General features: G+C 44.1%; 1 protein-coding gene across 3 annotated transcripts in view; it reads left to right on the forward strand.

Annotated features, from left to right (window-relative positions):
* LOC138528589 (zinc finger protein RFP-like) overlaps positions 1-22,613 on the forward strand; it is a 204,583-nt gene that overhangs the window by 9,937 nt on the left and 172,033 nt on the right. For 2 of the 3 annotated variants that reach the window (XM_069640372.1, XM_069640370.1), the window contains exon 2: positions 8,206-8,301. The exons of the other annotated variant lie outside the window; for it this stretch is intronic. In XM_069640372.1, the coding sequence (XP_069496473.1) occupies positions 8,206-8,301 (96 nt within the window). The remainder of the gene's footprint in view (positions 1-8,205; positions 8,302-22,613) is intronic. 3 annotated transcript variants of the gene reach the window in all.

Genomic DNA, 22,613 nt, shown 5'->3' on the forward strand with positions numbered 1-22,613 from the left:
ACAGTGTGGCACGGCATGTGTTTTGTTTCCGAGATAGGGGCCAGGGGAGCATCAGCATGGCTTGCAGATGGTGGCCCACATTTTGTGTTATGCCTCTGCCCATTCCGTGCTTTCTCTAAACCTTTGCTCATTATCCTTCGGTGGCTCCCGGTGTTAGAAAGTATCAAATTCAAGGTGTCATTTACTGGTCACTCTGTGGCTCTGGCCCATTTTACCTTAAAGATAAATTGACCTGTTCAATGCTATTAAGTCAACTGTGCCTTTCAACCAGCTACTTTTTTCCGTCCCAAGCTTCCGATGGACGCGGTTGGTTGTCATTCCTTGTTGGTTCTGGGTTCATCATTATGGAGCAGTAGCTCATTGGCCTTTAGGAGCCTGCACAGCTTTCTCACCTTTTAATGTGCTCTTAAAACCTGTATTTTTCCTTATTAAATCCCCTCCAATTTTCTTCTTACCCATCTATCACTATGATGCCTGACAGACAATCTACAAAATCCTCCCCATACCCACTCTCCTAACTGCATATAGCAGAACCTGCTCAAGACTGTGAATTGTGCAAAATGGAATCGGGGCACACTGTGCTAGCTGTGCGTGATGGGATGTATCCCTGTTGAGCTAACGGGTCACACTGGGACATGCCACTGTGTTCATAACTGAGCTTAATGGAATCTGGGCACACTGTGCTAACTGGGAACACTGTGCTAACTGGGAACAGTGAGATCTAGCTCTGTTGAGCTAACAGGTCAAACTGGAACATGCCACTGTGTTCATAACTGAGCTTAATGGAATCTGGGAACACTGTGCTAACTGGGAACACTGTGCTAACTGGGAACAGTGAGATCTAGCTCTGTTGAGCTAACAGGTCAAACTGGAACATGCCACTGTGTTCATAACTGAGCTTAAAGGAATCTGGGCACACTGTGCTAACTGGGAACACTGTGCAAACTGGGAACAGTGAGATCTAGTTCTGTTGAGCTAACAGGTCAAACTGGAACATGCCACTGTGTTCATAACTGAGCTTAAAGGAATCTGGGCACACTGTGCTAACTGGGAACACTGTGCAAACTGGGAACAGTGAGATCTAGTTCTGTTGAGCTAACATGTCAAACTGGAACATGCCACTGTGTTCATAACTGAGCTTAATGGAATCTGGGCACACTGTGCTAACTGGGAACACTGTGCAAACTGGGAACAGTGAGATCTAGTTCTGTTGAGCTAACAGGTCAAACTGGAACATGCCACTGTGTTCATAACTGAGCTTAATGGAATCTGGGCACACTGTGCTAACTGGGAACACTGTGCAAACTGGGAACAGTGAGATCTAGTTCTGTTGAGCTAACAGGTCAAACTGGAACATGCCACTGTGTTCATAACTGAGCTTAATTGAATCTGGGCACTTTGTGCTAACTGGGAACACTGTGCAAACTGGGAACAGTGAGATCTAGCTCTGTTGAGCTAACAGGTCAAACTGGAACATGCCACTGTGTTCATAACTGAGCTTAATGGAATCTGGGCACACTGTGCTAACTTGGAACACTGTCCTAACTGGGAACAGTGAGATATAGCTCTGTTGAGCTAACAGGTCAAACTGGAACATGCCACTGTGTTCATAACTGAGCTTAATGGAATCTGGGCACACTGTGCTAACTGAGAACACTGTGCTAACTGGGAACAGTGAGATCTAGCTCTGTTGAGCTAACAGGTCAAACTGGAACATGCCACTGTGTTCATAACTGAGCTTAATGGAATCTGGGCACACTGTGCTAACTGGGAACACTGTGCTAACTGGGAACAGTGAGATCTAGCTCTGTTGAGCTAACATGTCAAACTGGAACATGCCGCTGTGTTCATAACTGAGCTTATGTGAATCTGGGAACACGGTGCTAACTGGGAACAGTGAGATCTAGCTTTGTTGAACTAACAGGTCAAAGTGGAAACTGCCAACTGAAGATAATGGAAGCTGGTTCTGCTGTGGTAACTGGCAAAATCCTTGAAAACAGGATGAATAACTGGGATGAATTGGCACCTGGCAAGGGTGTGAAAGCCCTGGTCTTTTTGATTTTTATTACATGAGAAAATGATGCAGGTAATTCCATCTCTGGAATAGTAATCTGCTGATCTGATTCCCCTTTCAAAGGCTCCATGCCAAAAGTATAATGTATATCTGTGTCCTGTTGCCTCAGTATCCTGATCTGCAGTGCCTGCTGTACCAGTAGCTCAGTGCTTGTTCAGAGGTCAAAGTTGCCCATTTAACAGATGCAGTGACAGCCAAGTCTCTGCAGCACAGGGGTTGCATTTAAGATATGCCCTCTGTACCAAATCTATGATGATCATATGTAGTCCAAACTGAACTCTAAATATAAGCTATGCTTGAGTTAAGGCATGGTGCATGGCACCAGGTGTGATCATTGCAGCCATATCCAATTTGATATCACACATGTGTCGGCTCCTGTGAGCCAAGCTTGGCTGAGGAAGATGATGTGTGTTCTGCTCAGACAAGCTGAGGCTGCTAACTAAACTATTGGTATTCTGGAAATCTCTAAAAACATACTTGTTCAATCAGCCATAATACAGGCTACCTGTTTACTTCATTGAGGACTCTTACTCTATAGCGCCAAGATACCCTCCTGGGTGTAAGTTGCGCTTTATAAAAGCCCCCCCCCCAATACACAACTGACAGGACAGGAACCTGAATGATCTCTTTGTGAAGGCAGGTAACACACTCAGCTAAAGACAGCCATACAATAGGCAGCTTTCGTGAACCCAGGCATCAAAGGAGCGGACAGAGTGTGATATAGAGAAAGTCAAAGAGTTTAAATACCTCAGAGTAAACCTCGATGGCTCAAAACAAGAAATTACAGAATCAAGAAACTGGCTACCCAAGGCATGGCGATCGACTTGAAGTTTGGCCGTTTCTCCACCATTCCGGTGTTTAACTTTTATAAAATGAGAGTTGTACCAACTATTACTTAGGGTGCCGAGGCTATGCCATCAATACCAAAGAAAATCTGGCCGAGGTTGGAAGCATACCTTTGGAGGACAGTCTTGTCCCTCCCTACTTCCACACCGGTGTCATCGATATGACAAGAGTTAAGTCTCTTTTCACTATTGGGAACCATCAACTGTAATTCCTTGCTGCTTTACAGGAAATGTCTGCTACAAACCACCCAGTCAATGTATACTTTGATAGGAAAAGAAATGCAGGAAACAAATTGTGAAATGTTAATATCTTGGAGGAACGAAAACAAAGCCCTATTGAATTATATGATGACGACTTGATCACAAACCCGGTCAGAGTAATAAAGAAACTCAAAGCTCTGGACTGGTTCATGACCCTGGATGCAGCTGCAACAAATAAACTCTCAACACATCTTCCCCCTAATACAAAAAAGCGTACGAACTACCAGTTTGTATATCAAAAATTTCCTAGCAGGCCAGCACAAAACTTTCTTTTGAGAGCGAGATTGAACTTATTAGAAACAAATGAAATTATGGCAATAAGAGGCTTCTCTCTGACTAGCGATTGCCCGTTTTGTAACAAGGAAAATTAAAAAGAGACAATTCGCCACCTGTGCCTGTCTAGCCCAGGAACTTGCACGATAAGAACAGAGTATTTAAATTCGTTTCACATCAATCCTCTACTGATGGAAGAAGAACAGTGATGGTTTAGGGTGATAGGAGGAGACAATGCTTCCTGGCAAACGGCGCTAGTCAAAATCCTTCAACACATTTTATCATCCACGTCTAGTGCCACAAAATCAAAGACTGCCTAGCCAAGGAAGTCATCTGACACTTGACTCCCGACTCCTTTGTGAGTTTGATCTTTTCTTTTGAGATGTTGTTAGGGAGAATTCTCATTCTATGGCTAATTTCCCTTACCTATAGAGTCCCCCAGCAGCTTTGCTGGATTTGAAGGGTTTGTTTCTTTTTACCTGCTAAGAGTGACTCTTTTTTTTTTTCCACTCTTATGCATTTTTGCTATGTGTGTTCTAGGCTATTTTTGTGTTTAATGTCTATGGGATTTTCTCAACCCCATAGGAACCATCTGTATTCACATGTGTTACACAGCACCCTCAGTGCAGTGACACAGGGGTGTCGTAGTGACCCCCAAACCAAGACTCCATACCCTGGGACTGACTACTTTCTCCCAGGGCATGTAAAGTCCCCATTGACTTTACTAGTACATTTTTATGAACTTAACCAGTACAGCCCATCTTACTATGGAAGTACTGGAAAGGGTTAATAGTTTGTCGAGGGGGTACCATACAGTCCCTCTCTCAAAAGTTTCTGGCTGGTGGCAGTGGTTACTACCGTAAATATTCGACCGCAAATATTTCCCTATGGGATTTTCCCTTTGTTCGAGGCTACCACTTTTTCTGACAGCCTCTAACATACCGCCGGTGTATTTTAATATTATCTTTACTCTGCTAGGTTTTTATTGCCAGAACTTTATTATAACTTCTTTCTCGTGTCTTTCTCTAAACTCCTAACCCAGGTCGGGGATCCTTTGTTCGTCCTTTTGGCGGGCTTCTGCCGAGAAGCCCTCCTTTCCGCGCCACTGAGTCTGGGGTGGGTCCATTGTGTGGGAGGGGGAGTAGGACCCCTGGACAGGGTTGCCTCCGCAACCCATGTCGCTCTCTGTCCTGATAGGCTGGAGGGTCTCCCGCCAAGATGACCACTCCACTGTGTGAGTGACAGCTAGGCTGTATGAATGGGGATCTTTTCGCATAAAAGCAGGGTCCTGAGGACTGGAAGAGCAAGACGTCGCCACTGGAACTAAGAAGCCGAAGAGGAGAGAAGCCAAAGACATCTGCAACGACTGAACCACCGGTGAAGCCCTGCTGCAGCGTCTCACCACTTTTCTCCACACGACGAGAGGAGATCTTCATCTGCAAGAGCCTTCTGCCCTTGAGCTGGTGGGGCCAACCAGTTTGCCAATCGCCTTCCCGGACCTGCCTTGGTCGAATCTCCCGTACCCTGTACTCAGAGGCCGGATAGGCAGGCACCAGTCCACCCGGACCGCGATTTAAAGGAGCATACCTTTTATTCATCGGGGAGCACCGCGGCTGGTTTCATACCTGGGTAGTGCAGTAACTCGAACCTTCCTCCACAACGAGAGCCTCTCTTCCTCTGCTGGATCACCCGAACGGTAGGAACTACCAGGAACAACCGCCACCGCAGGAGCCACTTCTTCATTTTAAGGTACATTGTTCCGCCAGGCCGTTCTGTCTTCGCGGTAGCACTAAAGGTGTTTTAAATCCTTTACCTACATGTTGGGTTGGCCGCCCCTCTCTCTTAACATTGTCTTTTCAATGTCTGCATCCACCTTTTCCACTTTGTTAACCAAAGACTTGACTGCAGCTACAAGAACATTTTGCTCCTGGGCCCTTGCCCTGTACCGACTGACTTTGGTACAGGCCTACTGACTCTGGTCACATTTGTTAGATCTGCCTTCTCTAGATTGATTCTCAGCTAGAACTGTGTGGTGCACCTATTTCTTTTAAATACCCTTTTCTTCCCATCCTTAAACGTTGTGAAAAGCCATTTTGCTCAGTTTCATTTTAAGTATTGCCTATACTGATGCACTGTCCTGCTGAACTGGTTCACAAAATGATGGAAAGTGGTGCTAGTGTGTATAAGAAACTATTTCTAGATAACTTGTGTTTTCCCTCCCATGTGAGGAATTGTTAGAGGATCCCTTGTGTGTAGTTGTCACTGTGCCGTTTTACTCAGTTTTCACTCTGGTTCACTTGGTCTATAATTTAACTTGGGAGTGTGTATTTTTCCTGCGACTTAATTTAACTTGCTTGATGACTGTGATACATGTGTTTTATTAGAGGTGTATAAAATAAATATATAACTACTTTTTAATACAAAGCTTTGGTCAGTGTTTCCTTGTTCCATAGTACTGTAGTCCTATTGTGGGAACCCTGAATACTGCTCATCTCCCTCTTGAGGTAAGTCTGACTGCTCAGCCACAGCTACCAACTAAATCTTTGTGGTACAGACTGATACCAAAGGGGATTTATTGCTCTCACCTGTAGTCCTAATCTTGTGTAGTGCTCCCCAAGGCAACTGCACAGGATTCTGCCTAACAGATGTCCCCACTGGATCTTTAAGCCCCATTCTTTTTCACCTTTCTGCATTCTGTAAAAATCTATTTTTGATTAAACACAAAAAAAGGAGCGGACCCATTCAAAAGAAGTAGCATAACACCACAGTGCTGCATTCCTAAAGAGCTTTGTTGCTAGTGAGAAGGGAAGGGGGTGGGGTTAGAGTAAACCAGAGGTATAAGTACAGTGGAGGAAGAAGAATTCCAGCATCTTTTTTCTCTCTATCTCTCTCCACATCCTCTTGAGAAAGACCCTTTGGGTGTGATGTCAAAAGGGCAAAATCCACTTCTCTCAAGAACAGGGATTAGACCACTAAGGCAAGCTAGCTTTAGTCCAATCACCTGTGGATATTTATCATTTAAAAAGGAGTATCCCACCACTTCTTTGAATCATCTTGGAATAATTTTTGGACTCCAATCCTTGAAGATTTTATTTGGTCCCTGCTGGGAGAGCAGTCCTTTCCAGAGCCCTCCAGTTGTTAGGTGAAGGCAGGTGTTCCAAGGCAGAGACCAGCACTGTCCCTTAACCATCCCCAGGGACCATTGGAATGAACCTGCTGCTGGAACACAACCTGCCTCTCTGCCTGCCTCTGCCTGCCAGAAAGACCCCTGCAGTTGTGTGCTAGCCTTCCTGTGTTTGGGAGCCTGAGAACAATGACCCATCTTGTCCCAGAGTCCCTGGAGTGGGACTCGCAACAACCTGAGACGTTACCTGCTGCTACATCAAGACCTGCCTCTCTACCATCCACAGCAGTACCCAGGACCTCACAGTGTTGAAGGACTCCTGCAGTTGTGTGCCAACCTTCCCTGTATTTGGGTGAATGAAAAAAGGACTCATCCTGTCCCTGAATCCCTGTATTGGGACTCACATTACCTTGAGAGCCAGGAAAGCCAGGATCCTAGTGTTTTTCACTGTTGCACTGTTTGGAGCTGTGTTTTAAGAACCGTTCGGCACATTTGAATCACCAGGACCCATCGTTGCTGCCTTTTGCACTATCATGATCGTCACACAGCACCGAGAATTCTGATTTGGCGCTGCCAGACCCCCAAGAACTGCAAAAAGATACGTTTCACTGATAACTGACCCCTTGGTCAATTCTTGTGCTCTAGAACATATCCTTTTTGAACATTGTGGTCTTTAATCGTCTTTTCGCCCGCTGTCTCATTACCCAGAGTGCTGGATCTGCTATCTTGGATATTCTGTGCTCTTTCTCCAGGGGAGGGTTTTTGTAGTGTTTTCTACTTAGTTAATGCTGTACATGTTGGGTTTGATTAAAGTACATATATATTTATAGCACCTTGATGGGACATTCCTTTATTTTGGACTGTTATGTTTCGGTGTTTTGGTTGATACAGTTTCGCATTCACAACCCTCTTGAGCGTATATAGCCTTCCCTCGGCCAACGTTACCACAAAAGGCGAAGAAGGTACCTCTCGTAACTCTGCCTGTTTCACCTTTATGATTAGGATCACTTTTGTTTTGTAAAAGTGTGAGGGCTGAGTGGGCGCTTTAGCCTCTACTCATCCTTGTACTCCTGCAGGGCAGAAGGCAATTTGTCACAATAACTGTGCATTGAATGGCAATGGTGCGAGTACCCGAGACTTTGATGCCAATTTCTACTAATGGTGGGAGATCCCTTGCTTTTGAATACAAAATCTGGCAATGGGAAGAGTTACTTGGCCTTTGGTGGCATTACCTGCTATCTGATAGCAGTTCCTGTCATAAGATGTGAGGGAGCACAGAGAATGTCATGGCAATACCTGACAAACGATGGTGCTCCCTAGCCATACATATGTTGGTGATAGTTGCCAGATGGTGTGGGTACCTGGGCACACCTTGCCAGTGCTTGATAAATACCAATACAATACCTGCACATCAGCCAAAACCTCGTACTCACTATTTTTCAGCGCGCATCTCTATTACATGCCTTAACATTTGTACAAGTGTTTGCATAGAGTTGATAATATTTGTGTGTACCTGCTTGTGCCTGCAATTGTGTATACTGTCTTGTCAGTATTTCACTGCTCCAGATTGTGTGAGAGCCTTGCCATGCATAAGGATGTTTTTAACCCATCACCTCAGTAATTTGCAGACTAAACTCCAGGACTGGCTGCCACCTCTCAGAAAAGAGAAGGATAGTCTATTGACATCAAAACTGAATGAAGAAGAGACATCCAAAACAATGAGGGTCAGTGGGAACAAGGGTGTGGGCATGTGCACGTGTGTGTGTTCTGTATGATTTTGTTAGTGTTTAAAGTCTGTCTGTGACTGTGTGCGTTCTATTTCCTTTTGTTTGTGCTATGAATGTGTGTCTGTGTTCTGTAAGCATTAGTGTGTTCTGTATCCATGCATAAAAAAGGCTTTTTATTTGGTTTACAAACCACAGGAAGGGCTGCAGTAAAGAAAACCAAATCTGGACAACTTTTGAGCATTGTGAGTGTTCAGTGATAACCAGAGCAAGTTAGAGGAATGTTCGCAATGACCTGAGCTGGGCTCCTGAAGGACCCTGGTCCCGAGTTCCACAGTTGTACTACATCACAGTTTGTGGTCGGTGGAAATCGCCTGACCGATGCACCAAAGCCAGTTCTCAAGGTTGTGAGTTTACACCACCCCTCCTGGCAGCCATTGGCATACAGGGAGTCCTGGGTAGTGGTTGATGAGCTTGCTAATGGCAGTCTATTTTATACCCTTGGTCTTATGGTGATTTTTATGCTGTTCTCATTATAGCTCCCCCGCCAAGTCTGATGCAGTGCAAGGGAGCACCTGCCACCAAGTCACTCTGCGGTCAGGGATTGCATTGGGCGTCTGGTGAGCGCACCTGGCTTGGATATTTAATAATGCCCCCAGATGACATTATTTGGGCGATAGGCAAACTCAATTTTTCCATGGCCTCTGGACCAGATGGCATTCCAGCTTGTGCTTTAAAAATGGATCCAACTGTTTGGGCCAGAATTCTGGTTTTCAAATTTCAAAATATCTTTAACTCTGGTACTAGTCCACAATCATGGCAAATAGCATTGATTGTTCCTATTTATAAAAAAGGAAATCTAGCAGAAACTAAAAATTATAGGCCAATAGCCCTCATGGACACACCCTACAAAATCTTTTCCATACTTTTGCTTCAAGAATTAGAGCAGTTCATAAATAATCATGATATTCTTTCTCAGAACCAGACTGGGTTTCGTAGACAAATGGGCACTTCGATCAATGCCATTATTCTATCACACATGCTCTACTCTTGCAAAAAAAAGGGGGTGGGTATCATCTACATGGCCGCCATAGATCTGTGTTCAGCTTTTGACTGCATTATTCGAGATATACTATGTAGTAAACTTAGGAGACTTGGAATCCCTGAGCATATCATTCAGCTTCTAGCTTTATTACATTCGGATACATACTTCAAAATCCGTATTAATAATCAAGGTGACACTACTCATGATATGCATACCTTTACAGGGGTGAGGCAGGGTTACAGCCTTTCTTCAACCCTCTTGAATTTGTATTTGGCTGACATTTAGGCTATTTGGGATCAAGTACTATGTTATCCGGTAAAACTTGGCCATTTCAGAATACACTGGCTTGCGTACACTGATGATATTCTGATTTTTGATAAAACTCTCCGGAGAATCTTGAAGGGCTAAATGCGTAGATCCTTTTGATAAAATTACAGGTCTTGGCCTGAAATATAAATCAAATAAAAAAATTAAAAAAAAAAAAAACTCCTATGGGCCTACAAAACAAACTACATGCCTTTTCTATCTTTGCATTCGATCATAATCTACGTCCTAATGCAGCAAAATCGAAGATCTTGATATTGTCAAGTTAAAAAAAAAAATTCCTCATTATACCTGGACCATCAATACAATTAAGTTGGAAAGAACGTCGATGCTGAAATACTTGGGTTTTGACATCACCAATGAATTCTCTAAAAAATATTGCCGTGACTTGTTAATTGGAAAACGAAGACCCTTGACTTCTCAACTAAGGATCATTTTTCGAAAATATTGCAAATTCTCATTAAGTCCAGCGATCCAATTCTATCTGTTAAAGATCGAAGCAATACTTTTGTATAACTTAGAATTTTGTCTCCACGACATAGATGACTTATTAAATTGTCTTCAAGGTCGGCTATGGAAACAAGTTTTGAAGCTGGCAAACTCGGTCCCTAATGCTGGTATACGCATAGAACTAGGACTTTCAAGTCTTTCATCGCGATTTCTGTGGCGTCAACTTAACACATATGTCAAAATGTTGAATCCTCCCCGTAATTCTATTTATGTAGAATTTTCAAGAATGTTGGCTCTTCAGAATCCACATTCCATACATCTTTTTAAGGAAAGAATGGAACATGCATTAGTACGCATCAATGTAACTAAAGAAGATCTGTCAACACGCGTGGCATACCCTAAAAAAAATTGCTTTATCAAATGTATTGGGTGGAGGCGCAGGATGTGATTGGTTCCTGTATATTTTATAAAGAATTTGCCTTACACACGCATAAGAGAGTTCCTAGGCTGATGTATGTGGAGTGTTTCCCCGATAATAAAATACGGGACATCTATTTGCGGTTCCGCTTAAATCAGCTTCATTGTAAAGAACGTATCACTGCATTTTAATTCCGATGCTTGTTGTTTCTGTAATATATCTTTACAGAAGGAAACCACCAAACATCTGGTTATTTACTGCAGTCATTTTGAAAACGACAGAATCATCTTTTTGGATGATAGCAACGTAATGAACTCTGTATCCTCACGTGAAATGGTATGGCGTAAATGCATGAGCAATCCCCATATTTCATTCATGTGTGCCTTAGGACGGTTATTGTGTAAAATTGAAAATGAACTTTTGCAAAGAATGAATTCGGATGGAATAGGCTAATTTGAATATGTTGTTAATTCAAGCAACCAAGGCAGCATTGATGGTTTTTTTTAGCTTTTAAGGAAATGTGCTTCTATTGATTGTTTCTTGGTGTTCAATTATTACTCGGTTAAATGCAAAAAGCATCATTTTCTTTTCAATTGTGTACAGTATCTTGTAACAGTTATTAAGTGTTTAACCTGTTTATGTCATTAATGATTCTTAATTGAAACTATGCAAATTTGTATGATCTATAACTTTTTTGTCTTTTTTTTTCTTTTTGATTTTCTTGTTTCAAGGTGATGATGATATTTCTATGTCAATTTTTTAAAAAGTGTGAAAAGTTTCTTTTGTAAACTGAAACACACGGTATTAATAAAAAAATGCCTCCTGTCCTGGGTTCACAATGAGTCTATGGCCCAGATTCCGATTCAGCAAGTGTTATATTTAGTTTGCTTGGTAAGATTCTGGTAGGATCCTGGTCAGTATATGATCTCTCTCGCTCTCGCTCTCGCTCTATCTCTCGCTCTATATCTCTGCCTCTCTCTTCTTTCCTTCTTTCCTTCTCTCCTTCTTTCCTTCTCTCTCTCTCTCTCTCTCTTTCTCTCTTTCTCTCTTTCTCTCTTTCTCTCTTTCTCTCTTTCTCTCTTTCTCTCTCTCTCCACTCTAACCTCTCAGGCCACCAGGGTTCTCCACCCCTCTTGGCTACACACCGGCCATTCGCAGTCCCTCTAGTCCTTGCCACTTTCTACTATATAGGAATGTTGAACGTACGCAACCTTCTCACTGCAGGACCGCTATTGAGTTTAGCTGGCAAGGATGCCATGTGTGTCCCATTGTTTAATCAATGATCACTCTTCTTTCATTTTAAATACTGGTACTGATGCAAAAAGCAACTTCTCAAGCTCTGTTGCTCCAAATGGAGAACACATTGAGAAGGTAACATGTTTTTAACTAACTAGGGGTCTCATTTACTGAAGAACATAGAGGTTTTAATACATTTTAATAAACAAAGATCCATTCTTTTTCAGAATGTACCATCTTTATAGCAGAACAATGCACAGAGGTGACAATCAGGTGGTTGGAACAGCGGGCGAGAATACACATTCTGAGTTGGCGTCTTGATTTTTGCGTTTTTCTTTTTTTTTCTAATTAGGGGAGGCAACAGGGAGCCTCACCATGTTTACTCCCCCCAAATCACCCGATTCCCCTTCCCACCCACCCCCCACTTACCTGCGGGACCAGAGCCTTGTGCTCTGGTCCCTGGGCTCCTCCTGTCTGGCAGCCATTGAAATAGAAAAGGAAATATTTCTTTTTTTAGATGACAGTGGCCATTTTGGATTATGTTTTCCATGGCCGGCGTAATCTGAAAAGGGACCAAGTACCTTTTACATTGCAATGGCGGCACCCATTTTGTTTGACTTTTTTTTTCTCTAACTGGAGATGGGCTTGGGTTGAGCTGATCTCCTGTGGAAAAAGAAAAAAGACAAAACTATCTGCACCCCTGTAAATCCCAGGGTGCAAATAGTTTACACTCCCCGGCGGTGGGGCGGACATGGGCTTTAACGGCCCGCAGCCTGATCTGAGACTCTCACTATGGGACTCCGAATTGGGGAATACAAAATGTCTGCATGACTTGCAGTCATGGGCACCTTTCTGAGGACCCGGTATTTGCCACATGTAATAACTGTAAAAGAGTTTGGCAGCATCTCAATGTCAGGCTTGGGTAATTATTTTGCTTCTTTTAAGATCATACCCTGTAATGTAGACCTGAATTTCTGGCACGTCAGCTTATATCAGGCCACGCTGTATGTAGCATGCGCCCGACAAACACACTTCTTAAAAGCATTGAGAATTACAGAGAAAGAAATTTGTCCTGCTTTATACAAATAGTAAGCAATGTTTCATGGTATTTTTAACTACATTTTTGTGGGGGCTTTTCTAGTAGGTAATGTCCAGTGCCCATTGAGAGCCCTGGTGCCATTACCTCCCAATAATACCCCCCCATGCAAGGCGTTATAGCTATTAACACATGGAATGATTGCTGGGTCCTAATAGCTTCTTTTTAGTCTAGAAATGGTGCAATACTCCTAGTCCTTTCTCCCTTTCCATGACGGCCATTACCACCAAGGGGAAGGTGGGGCCAGCAAAAGAGGAGGGCAATGGCAGTCATGGGAGGCTGGTGGAAGGTAAATATGTGCCTAGGGGGCAGGAAGGGAGAGGGCAGGGGTTCAGATGGGGGAACACCAGGTGGGCGCAATTGGAGGCAAGATCCCTGGGAGGGAGATAGTAGCTTCTAACATGTGGAAATGCCTGCTTTCCAAGTTCCCTGATTGACTTTGTAGCCATGTGATGACACCTCCCACAGTGGAACAATGTTTAGAGTTGGGGAGCAGGCCAGAGATGCCATCGCACCAAAACCTTTGAAAAATCCTGGCACTACGTAACTAGTGAATGTACAGACAGGAAGTTCTCCTTGGAAATGGTCTCTTGGCATTGGGAAATGAACAGAAACAATAGTTGGAGAGTCAACTCTGCCTTGAACTGAGAGAAGAGTCAATCTTTAATCCATGGTAGCAACTGCTAACATGCTCTTCTAAAGGGATGACATCATCAGTGCTGGCTAATGATGTAAATGCCCATTCCGATTTTGTCACTGTTTATTCTCAAGCTACCACTCTTCACCCGGATGCTTTGTGTGGGTGTTCTAACCACTCTCCTCCCCCAAGAACATTTTGAAGGAGATGGTAACTGATGGGCATATTATAAGCCAATCTTCTATAAAGTTAACAAGCAGTTCTGAAGGTAACCGCATGAGATGTTCCAGACTTGGCCAGGTGATGGCGGCCTGTTCCCAATACACATCGGCATGTCTGCAGCAGGAAATCCTGCATGGTCCCCTCCAAACATATCCATTACCGCAAAGAACAGCAGCAGACTAGTAGACCATTGAAACACATGACCAAGGGTGTCTCTATCCTTCAGAAATAGTGGCAATAATAAATGGCATGCCAGAAGTAGGACTCACCCACTTGGAGTTCCTACACAAAGTCACTAGTCCTACGCGCTGCAAAGGACGAACCTTAGATTGGATTGCAGATCACAACTGCACCTCATCCATCTCCAACATCTCAGCCCTCCCTTGGACAGACCACCACCTCATCCAGTTCACCATTCCCACCTCCAACAACCGCAATTCACCCTCTTGCGCACCACCTGCTAAAGTCAGAAGCTCAAAAAAATTAACCAAAACCAACCCTGCACCACTCCTTAATACCCCAGAACTTAAACCACCATTTAGCAGTGATCCGACTATTCTGGCTAGCACCTATGCTAAAGTGCTCAACCAAGCCATCGCAGCCATAGCCCCATTAGAAAACAAAAAAGAGAAAAAATCCATGCACTCTAACTCTTGGTTCACAGAAGAACTTGCCACCCTACGTATCAAGAAGCGGCAAGCCCTATCCAACTGGCAATCCTCGCGTAGCCAACCCACTCTAATAGAATTCAAAAATATTTCTACTGCATATAAAAAAGCTATCTTCCTTGCTAAATCTGAATCCTTCAACCAAAGAATCACCCAAGCTCAATCTAAAACCAGAGAAATCTTTAAGATATTCAAAGATCTTACCTCCCCCACTACCACCCCAGATGACATAATCAAAGACAAAACATGGTGCACCAATATTCAGGACGCTCTCATAAACAAGGTAAAAATGCTCAAAGAAAAAATATCCAATCAACGCTCAGCCCTTCTTAAACATCATGAACCACCTCTTCCCTTATCTCCCAAACCTAAAATATCGCAAACACCCCTCTTCACTTTAAAAAAAGTCACAGAGACCGAGGTTACCAACCTCATCAAACAGATTAAACCCTCCACTTGCAAAGGGGACATCTGTCCACCTACTATCATCATGGAATGCACAGACTCACTCACCCCTATCATAACAACTTTCATTAATGCGTCATTCTCATCTGGAGTTGTTCCACAAAACCTAAAAGAAGCATGGATTCGCCCTCTCATAAAAAAAACAACTCTAGACCCCACTTGCCCCAACAACTAGCGCCCCATCACCACGGTGCCCTTCTTTCTTAAAATACTGGATAAAGCGGCCCACATACGAAGACAATGCCATCTTAGGTAAAAGACAATCTGGCTTCCGCAAAGGACATGGGACGGAAACCGCCCTCTTAGATCTCAAGAACCAAATAACCAAAATTATGGACACAGGCAAACCTGCACTTCTGCTCCTCCTAGACCTCTCCGCTGTGTTTGATCTTGTTGACCATGACATTCTCACCTCCCACCTCACAACGCAGCCCAATTCTCTGACAAGGCCACCTCATGGATAACCTCCTTTCTAGAAGGAAGGGTAATGAAAGTTTACTCAGACCAATCCAAGGCAGACCCCATCACCATCAGCTGTGGAGTCCCCCAAGGATCCTGTACAGCACCCACCCTCTATGACCTGTTCACCAAACCTTTGTTTGACTTACTGGACACTCTAGGCATAGCCTACACCAACTATGCCGACGACACGCAAGTGCTCCTCCCTCTCACTGGAGACTATGAGCAAGATGAAACAGCCCTCCACCAAATATACACTACCATTCAAACTTGGTTGGCAATCAATGGCCTCTGCCTAAACGGGGACAAAACTGAGATTATCACCCTAGGTCCCAAAGAAATCCTCGCCAAACTTAACAAAAAATACACATATTTCTCCATCGACAACTCCAACACAATTATATCAGTCTCTTCCTCGGTAAAGACCCTTGGCGTATACCTAGACTCTACTCTCTCTATGACTAGACAGGTCAGTGCCATCTCCTCGGCCTCTGCCCACACCACTAAACTTATAACGGCAATCAAACCTTTCTTAACCACTCAAAACTGTCTGTCAATAGCCAGAGCCACAGTTGGAGCCAGACTTGACTATTGCAATGCCCTCCTGGCAGGCACCTCCACTAATAACATTAACAGGCTCCAAATAACACAAAACAACGCTCTTAGGGCAGCTCTACAAATACCCAAATTTGACCACATATCCCAGGCAAGACGCAAAGCTCATTGGCTCCCTGTCAAGGAAAAAATCAATTTTAAAATCCTCACCCCCACGCATAAATGTATGAATCATGCCGCCCTATCACACACCTCTGATACACTATCCAAAAACACCTCGACACGACCCACAAGAAGTCAGCATGCTAACCAACTCCGCGTCCCATCCATAAAAAGAGCGAACGCTGGAGGCATCAGCTTCCCCCACATAGCTCCGAAGCTTTGGAATGCCCTTCCCAACGCTCTCAGAGCAGAGCCTTCCCTTCTAACATTCCGCAAATCACTTAAAACCACACTCTTCACATAACCCCCTTACTCTACTTCTGTCTACCACTTTAAAGAACCTAACCACCGCAACATATCGGCCAGCGTACTATCTCGAGCTGCTTTTCCCATTAGATAAGAGTTTAGAACGCACTCTATGCCTGATCATACTATGTAACCACAAAATATGTCACAAACTTGTAAGAATCTATGAAAACCACTATGAATTCCTTTGTATCCAGAAATGCTCACATGTAACAGCGCCACGATGCCCCTGGGCTGCAGCGCGCTTTAAAAATGTGAATAAATAAATAAATAAATAGTGTCACAATCATCTTGCAGCTTAATATACTTCATGTGCTAAATAAAATGAGAATTTTCAGCACCTTACCCCATGGCCTTCCAATATACCTCACAGTGTTTACTCATAGGATACTTAATGTGCCTGTAAAGGTGAAGCTTGTCCCAGAATAACCCAAAAATAGGTGACAAAAAGTGCTAAAATAAAGTAGACAAACCACAGAAAGAACACAGATTTATTTCTGGAACATCCAGGAGAGAGCAGAAAAACTGAACATCATCTCAGCACGCCCATTCGGGGCTAAACAATTTGAAGGTAAAAACCACATGTTTTACATATTTGATAAGTGTTGCGATAATTAAAAAAACTAACAATATAATTGGCAAAACACCACAAAACCCATATAGGACTCCATACATCCTGTCCAGCCATTGGCATGTCCACCCTTGCCTCCCCAAAAATTCTCCACCCCCAAACCATAACCTAATTTATGTTCGGACTGTGTTCTTATTGGTTGGCCCATACAAGATATTTCTGACAAAGAAGGTCTAGACTAATTGGACTATAACACTTTTAGATAACTTTGAGCTTTCGCGTCCCACAGAGACCCGACCAATGAGAATGTGGGAAACAATAGTGGCGACATATATGTTGCAGAGCCCCGGAAAATTATGATTGGGTTTCTATGTTCTCCAAATCCTGCATCTGTATGTTGTGACACTCCCATCTTGATCCAAGCTGGGAACCGTAAATCATGACCTTCTAGTTTTCTTTTTGAAAAACAGCCAATCTGAGGCACCGCTGCTCAAATTAAATTTCGTCTATTTTCTTCAAACTCCCTCGGCAGCTACCTCGCGAAAACGGGGCCTTTCATAACACAGGGGGCGCTGTGCTCGCACTCTAACTTTATAAATTAGCACCAATACCATGTTGTGTCCTTGTTTCTTTTGTGCATTCATTTGTCTCTCGCCTTAGATGGCACCTGCTTGGCTGGAATTGGGTTTCGAGTCATGGGGGCTGCGTCCTTCGCAACAATGAATCCCTGCCCTTCATACCAGAACATCCTAACCTTGAAGCTCTTGCACTTACCACAAAATATCGTTCAATTAAAAGGGCCTTAGCCCAGGAAAACAGCTTAGCAAAATTACATGGTGGAATCTGCTGCCTGCAACCTTGGTCTTACAGAAAATGGCTGTTTCTTTACTCATGATGGCAATGGCAGCTCACACTGACTCCTACAGTGGGGACATGTTTCAACTCTAAAACATAATATAGCAATATAGGGTATGCATAGAAAGAAAAAAACCCTTTGCTTTAAAAAAGAAAAAACATCCTGCTGAATATATGTTTAAAAGCCTTGTTGCATGTGTGTTTCAATACTTTTCTCTGTGAAAGCTCTATTATAAGAAGGTAAATATATACCTATGTCGCCTCAGACGTTAAACTGTACGCGTGTCACCGTGAAAGCCGCATCACCACTAAAGGCCTAATATCTAGATGAACCTGCACCCTAACATGCCAGTCTGTCAGGAGTCCTGCTCAATAACACCATGACATTCTCAAGTGTGCAAGCATCTAATACCTAACCTGCAACTATTCTGCATTCTCAATCCAACATCATTCGAGAGCCATGTTCTTGGTAAAGTCGCATCATATCAGCAGCCACTTATGAAAGATCTCTTGCTGCATGTGTGTTTCAATTCTTCGCTACGTGAAAGCTCTATTATAATAACGCTAATATATACCTATGTCACCTCTGCCATTAAACACACGTGTGTCCATGTGTCAGCCACGTCACCACTTAAAGGCCTAATATCTAACTGGTGGGGGTTTTCTCAACTTATAGCTGTGCACACGCTTGGAACGCTGAACCTTCACACTAACACCCCCCCCTCCCCCTTTCGTTAATTTATTAACGACCAACTGTGACGCCTCTCCTATCGTCATGTCACAATGATCTCGATCTCTAGGGACGCAAACTTTACAGACACCACGCAAACTTTCTCCACTCGCTTCATATTCTTCGGGAGTGCGTGACAAAACATGACAATCTCCATCTGACTCACAATCTACCCATGTTTCATTTTACTTGGTAGGGCCCTAGGGGGTGGTGTCATGGCCATTGGACAAGGGTCCAGGCCTTCCTCACCCCCAAGGTCCAAATGGACCCAGTTCTGGCGCCTTTGGCGCCAGGCTCATGGAAAAATGTGCTTTGCACACTCTGTGCCTGGGGCATGTGCATCGGGCCGGGTGTGGCCATAGAACATCATTGGAAGGCACGTGCAAGAGTCCCTGGGAGGGGCAAGGTGGAGCCGCAAGGTGGGGCCAAAGGGAGGGGCCAGGGCCAGCCTATTTAAGGCCAACCCACCCACATGCCTCCGCTTCGCGTTATTCTGCTTTCAGCAGCGTAACGCTTACCGCTGTCCTTACCTGTTCTTCATCTGGTCGTGCATCCACTTGATTCCGGCTGCTCCATCGCTGAAGAACACCTTACCTGATTCCAGCTACCCCATCGCTGAAGGCGCATCTTACCAGATTCCAGCTATTCCATCTCTGAAGGTACACCTTTCCTGATACCAGCTTCTCCATCGCTGAAGGCACCTTTTACCTGAATCCAGCTACTCCATCGCTATAGGCGCACCTTACCCGATTCCAGCCGCTCCATCGTTGTGCGCGCATCTTACCTGCATCCCATCGCTATCGGATTTGGAGCCTTTTCTCGCCTGATCCGGGCGTCCAGCAATGCGGGAGCTCCACTTCTTTTTTTCACCTTCGCAGTACCTCCATCCCGCAGCCGCGGAGCGGCCCCCGAGCATCCAGACTCCGCTCTACGCCGCCAGTCTTCTCCTGCAAGGGGAAAAAAGAACACAACAGGTTAGAAGCCCTATAAATAACGAACGCTTGGCCGCGCCGTACCTGAGTCTAGAGTTCCATTATAAAGGCCAACTTACCAGCTAATTCGGGAGCTCCATCATCCTCAGGGAATCCCCGGACTAGCTCCACGACTCCAATCTACCATCTTCACACCTATTGGGAAGAGATAAGACATTGCAAGAATTTACTATAATAACCAAGGCAAAAGACTTTATAATATAACAAACAATCATAACCAAAAGACTTACCTTCTAAGTGGATTGGTCGCAGCCGGTGTGGATCACCACTAACATGGACTAGTGAAGCAACTAGGTCCACTCTACGTGCCCCTGCTACAAAAAGCAGGACGGAGAGCTCAACGTTACAAAACCACAGGTGAGCTTGCATGGGAAAACGCTTACGCACTCCATTTTGGCACAAGAGCGTCAAGGAAGTTCACAACACCACCACGCTATTCTCATTGCCTCTCATCTTCTCTCGGGCAATACCAGCGTCCAGAACAACAAGCTCAGCAGCAGCTGAGGGAGAGAGTCCATCCAGGGGAGCCAAGTCGAGGGAGGGCTCCAACCGTGCCCCAATGACCCAGCAGAGACCAGGTGAGCGTAACAGATGGAGAAAAAAGTGTGCCTGGAGGGCCTATCGGATACTTCACCCTAACCATGCGATCTATAATCTGGCAATTTCTCTGCCGTAATGGTTTCTGATTGTGTCTAGAAACGGGGATGGCAACACTATCAGTACTCATCAGTCTTAAAGTCATCATGCTATTTCCCTTGGTCCCAACCCTGCTACACCACCCCAGTGCTATTTGACATCCACAAAACGCAAAAAGCAGCCCTACGAGGATGGTCATTAAAATGTAAAAAAATGTGCTGAACCTAGGCATCCAGGAAAAAAATGCACTGTAGCAGCCCTCTTCGACCACCCTGCTACTTTATTTTTCCATGGCCACATTGATGGTGTGTAACTTGGTAATGGCATCCGTCAGGCTGCCATTATCAGCATCGTTTGCTAGAATCATGGTATCGCATTTACTTGTTGTATAAGTGCCTAATAAATGCACATTAAATAAACATCCCTATTTTAGCGCAACCCCCCTCTATGGCTGTTATCATGCCCATAACATACCTATTTTGTAGGGTAGTAAACCTAACATCCCTAACCTCCTCAATGGAATTCAAACCTCTCTGTGCCATTAGCCAACTGCATGAGCTCCCAGCGGGTAATCTGCAACCATTTACTTTTGGCTACAGTCTGCACCCCTGGAGCAAGTAGAGAAGTAAAACATGTGGCAGTCTTTGAGAAACGGTGAAATTCCTCTGGTATTTCCTTGAGCTTGTCTGATGACTCCTGTGAGAAGTAATTGTTCCTCTTATTCCTTCGCAAAGTCGTATTATTCTTTTTCCTTGATAAGGTCACGTTTCTCATTTTGCTTTGCACTTCCAGTTACCTTTGAGTGCGTGTGCGGCCCATTTCTTTAATAGCTGGATGTTTGTTGAATGGACTAAGATTTCATTTCAGCACAACACGAGTCGGATAATGTAAAGTGACCAAAGTAAATGTTCCTTGCCAATATGGTTGGAGCTGAGCATAGGCGTGGGCCCCTTAGGCCCAGAAATGGTCCAACAATATGGCAGTCCTAACTCATTGGCCTGGAAGATCGAGCGTCGCCTCACAGTTTGTGTTTTCTCCTACGTAATAGGATCCCCTCGCTCTGAAACATAAAGAAGGCTTAGTAATTGCATGTATTGGAACTGGTTTGTTTTCTGGTCAACCCATGTCAACAAATTAATGTTATCATCCCATATTTCATAGCATTTTTTATTAACTTGAAGCACTTCTTCCCTCTATTTCCCCACCAATCCCATTGCTCTACACCCAATCAACCCTCTACCCACTCATTTTTGTAGTATATTGAACCCCCTCTTTCTATGCGTGCACTGTTTATGCACCAAGGTTTTACTCGACCTGTGTCCTTATCTATGCAATGAAGGTAGTGTGGTGTGGAAAGAATTGCTTCCCCCTTCCTAGCCCCCTGTGTTTGATAGTACACTAAGATATTCTTTGTTTCTTCATTTTTGGCCATATCCTTTATTCTAATATAATTGTCATTCTGCACCACCTCACCCTCTTGCACCCATTGTATCCGAGCTGTATGCCCGAGGAAAATCCCCTAACCCGGCATAAGGCCAAATGAATCATGCATTGTGTTATGTCTGGTGGTATTTCTTGCAGGACAAATGGCTTGGGTGGGCCGACAGTGTGCCATATTAAAGATCACACATAACAGGTGTCATCTGAACTCTCTCTTCCCACTATTTGCATGTGTTCATACCACATGTTATCAGTGTCAATGCGAGGCTCAACTGCAACGCTTTTAAGAGACAATTCTGAGTCAGAAATACCACTTTTATTTCTTACGCTGGGCATGCTAACATTCAGCGCCACGATGCCGAAGGGCCGACTTGTGCGCTTTATAAATGTAAATAAATAAAAATTGTCTAAAATCCTGCTATTGGTACCCAGATCCATAGAACCCCATTAAAAAATAAACAAAAAGGAAAAGTGAGGATAGAAAGAGAAGAAACAGTACAAAATACAACATCCTTCTCATCGCTCTTCCTCTGGATATCTTCAGCTAGGGAAGAGGAAGAGAAACTTTTTTTGTCCAAAGAAATGCAAGGAGGTGAAAAAATGTATTTTGAAAACACCATTACTCCCCTCTTTGTTTACTCCTTTTCTGCTCCTGGAGGGTTGTCAGTGCTTTTGTGCACTCTGACGTCCATTAAGTGAATCCAAGTCTTCCTGTCGGTCACCTTCACTGCAGTTGGAGTGGCATAGACCACTGTGTAAGGACTGACGAACCTCGATCTCGCCATTTCCTCATAAAGTTGCGTATAAGTATTTTGTCACCTGAATATAGCTGGGGTTGTCGCAACAAAGTCTCTTCTTCTTGCATTTTTGGTTGACCAGCTAAATGGAAGCCGGCCGCAGTCGATAGGGCCCCATCTGCATTGATATGAACTTGATAGAGTCGGTAAGCTCCCTAGGCTACCTCTGAAATTCACTCCCCAATACCTCGGCTGAACTATCTGCATCATGCTTAGTATGAGCAGCAGCAGCATTCTTTTGCCAGTCA

The sequence above is a fragment of the Ambystoma mexicanum genome, chromosome 7q, assembly GCF_040938575.1.
Source record: "Ambystoma mexicanum isolate Mex_15411 chromosome 7q, UKY_AmexF1_1, whole genome shotgun sequence".
Classification (NCBI taxonomy): Eukaryota; Metazoa; Chordata; class Amphibia; order Caudata; family Ambystomatidae; genus Ambystoma; species Ambystoma mexicanum.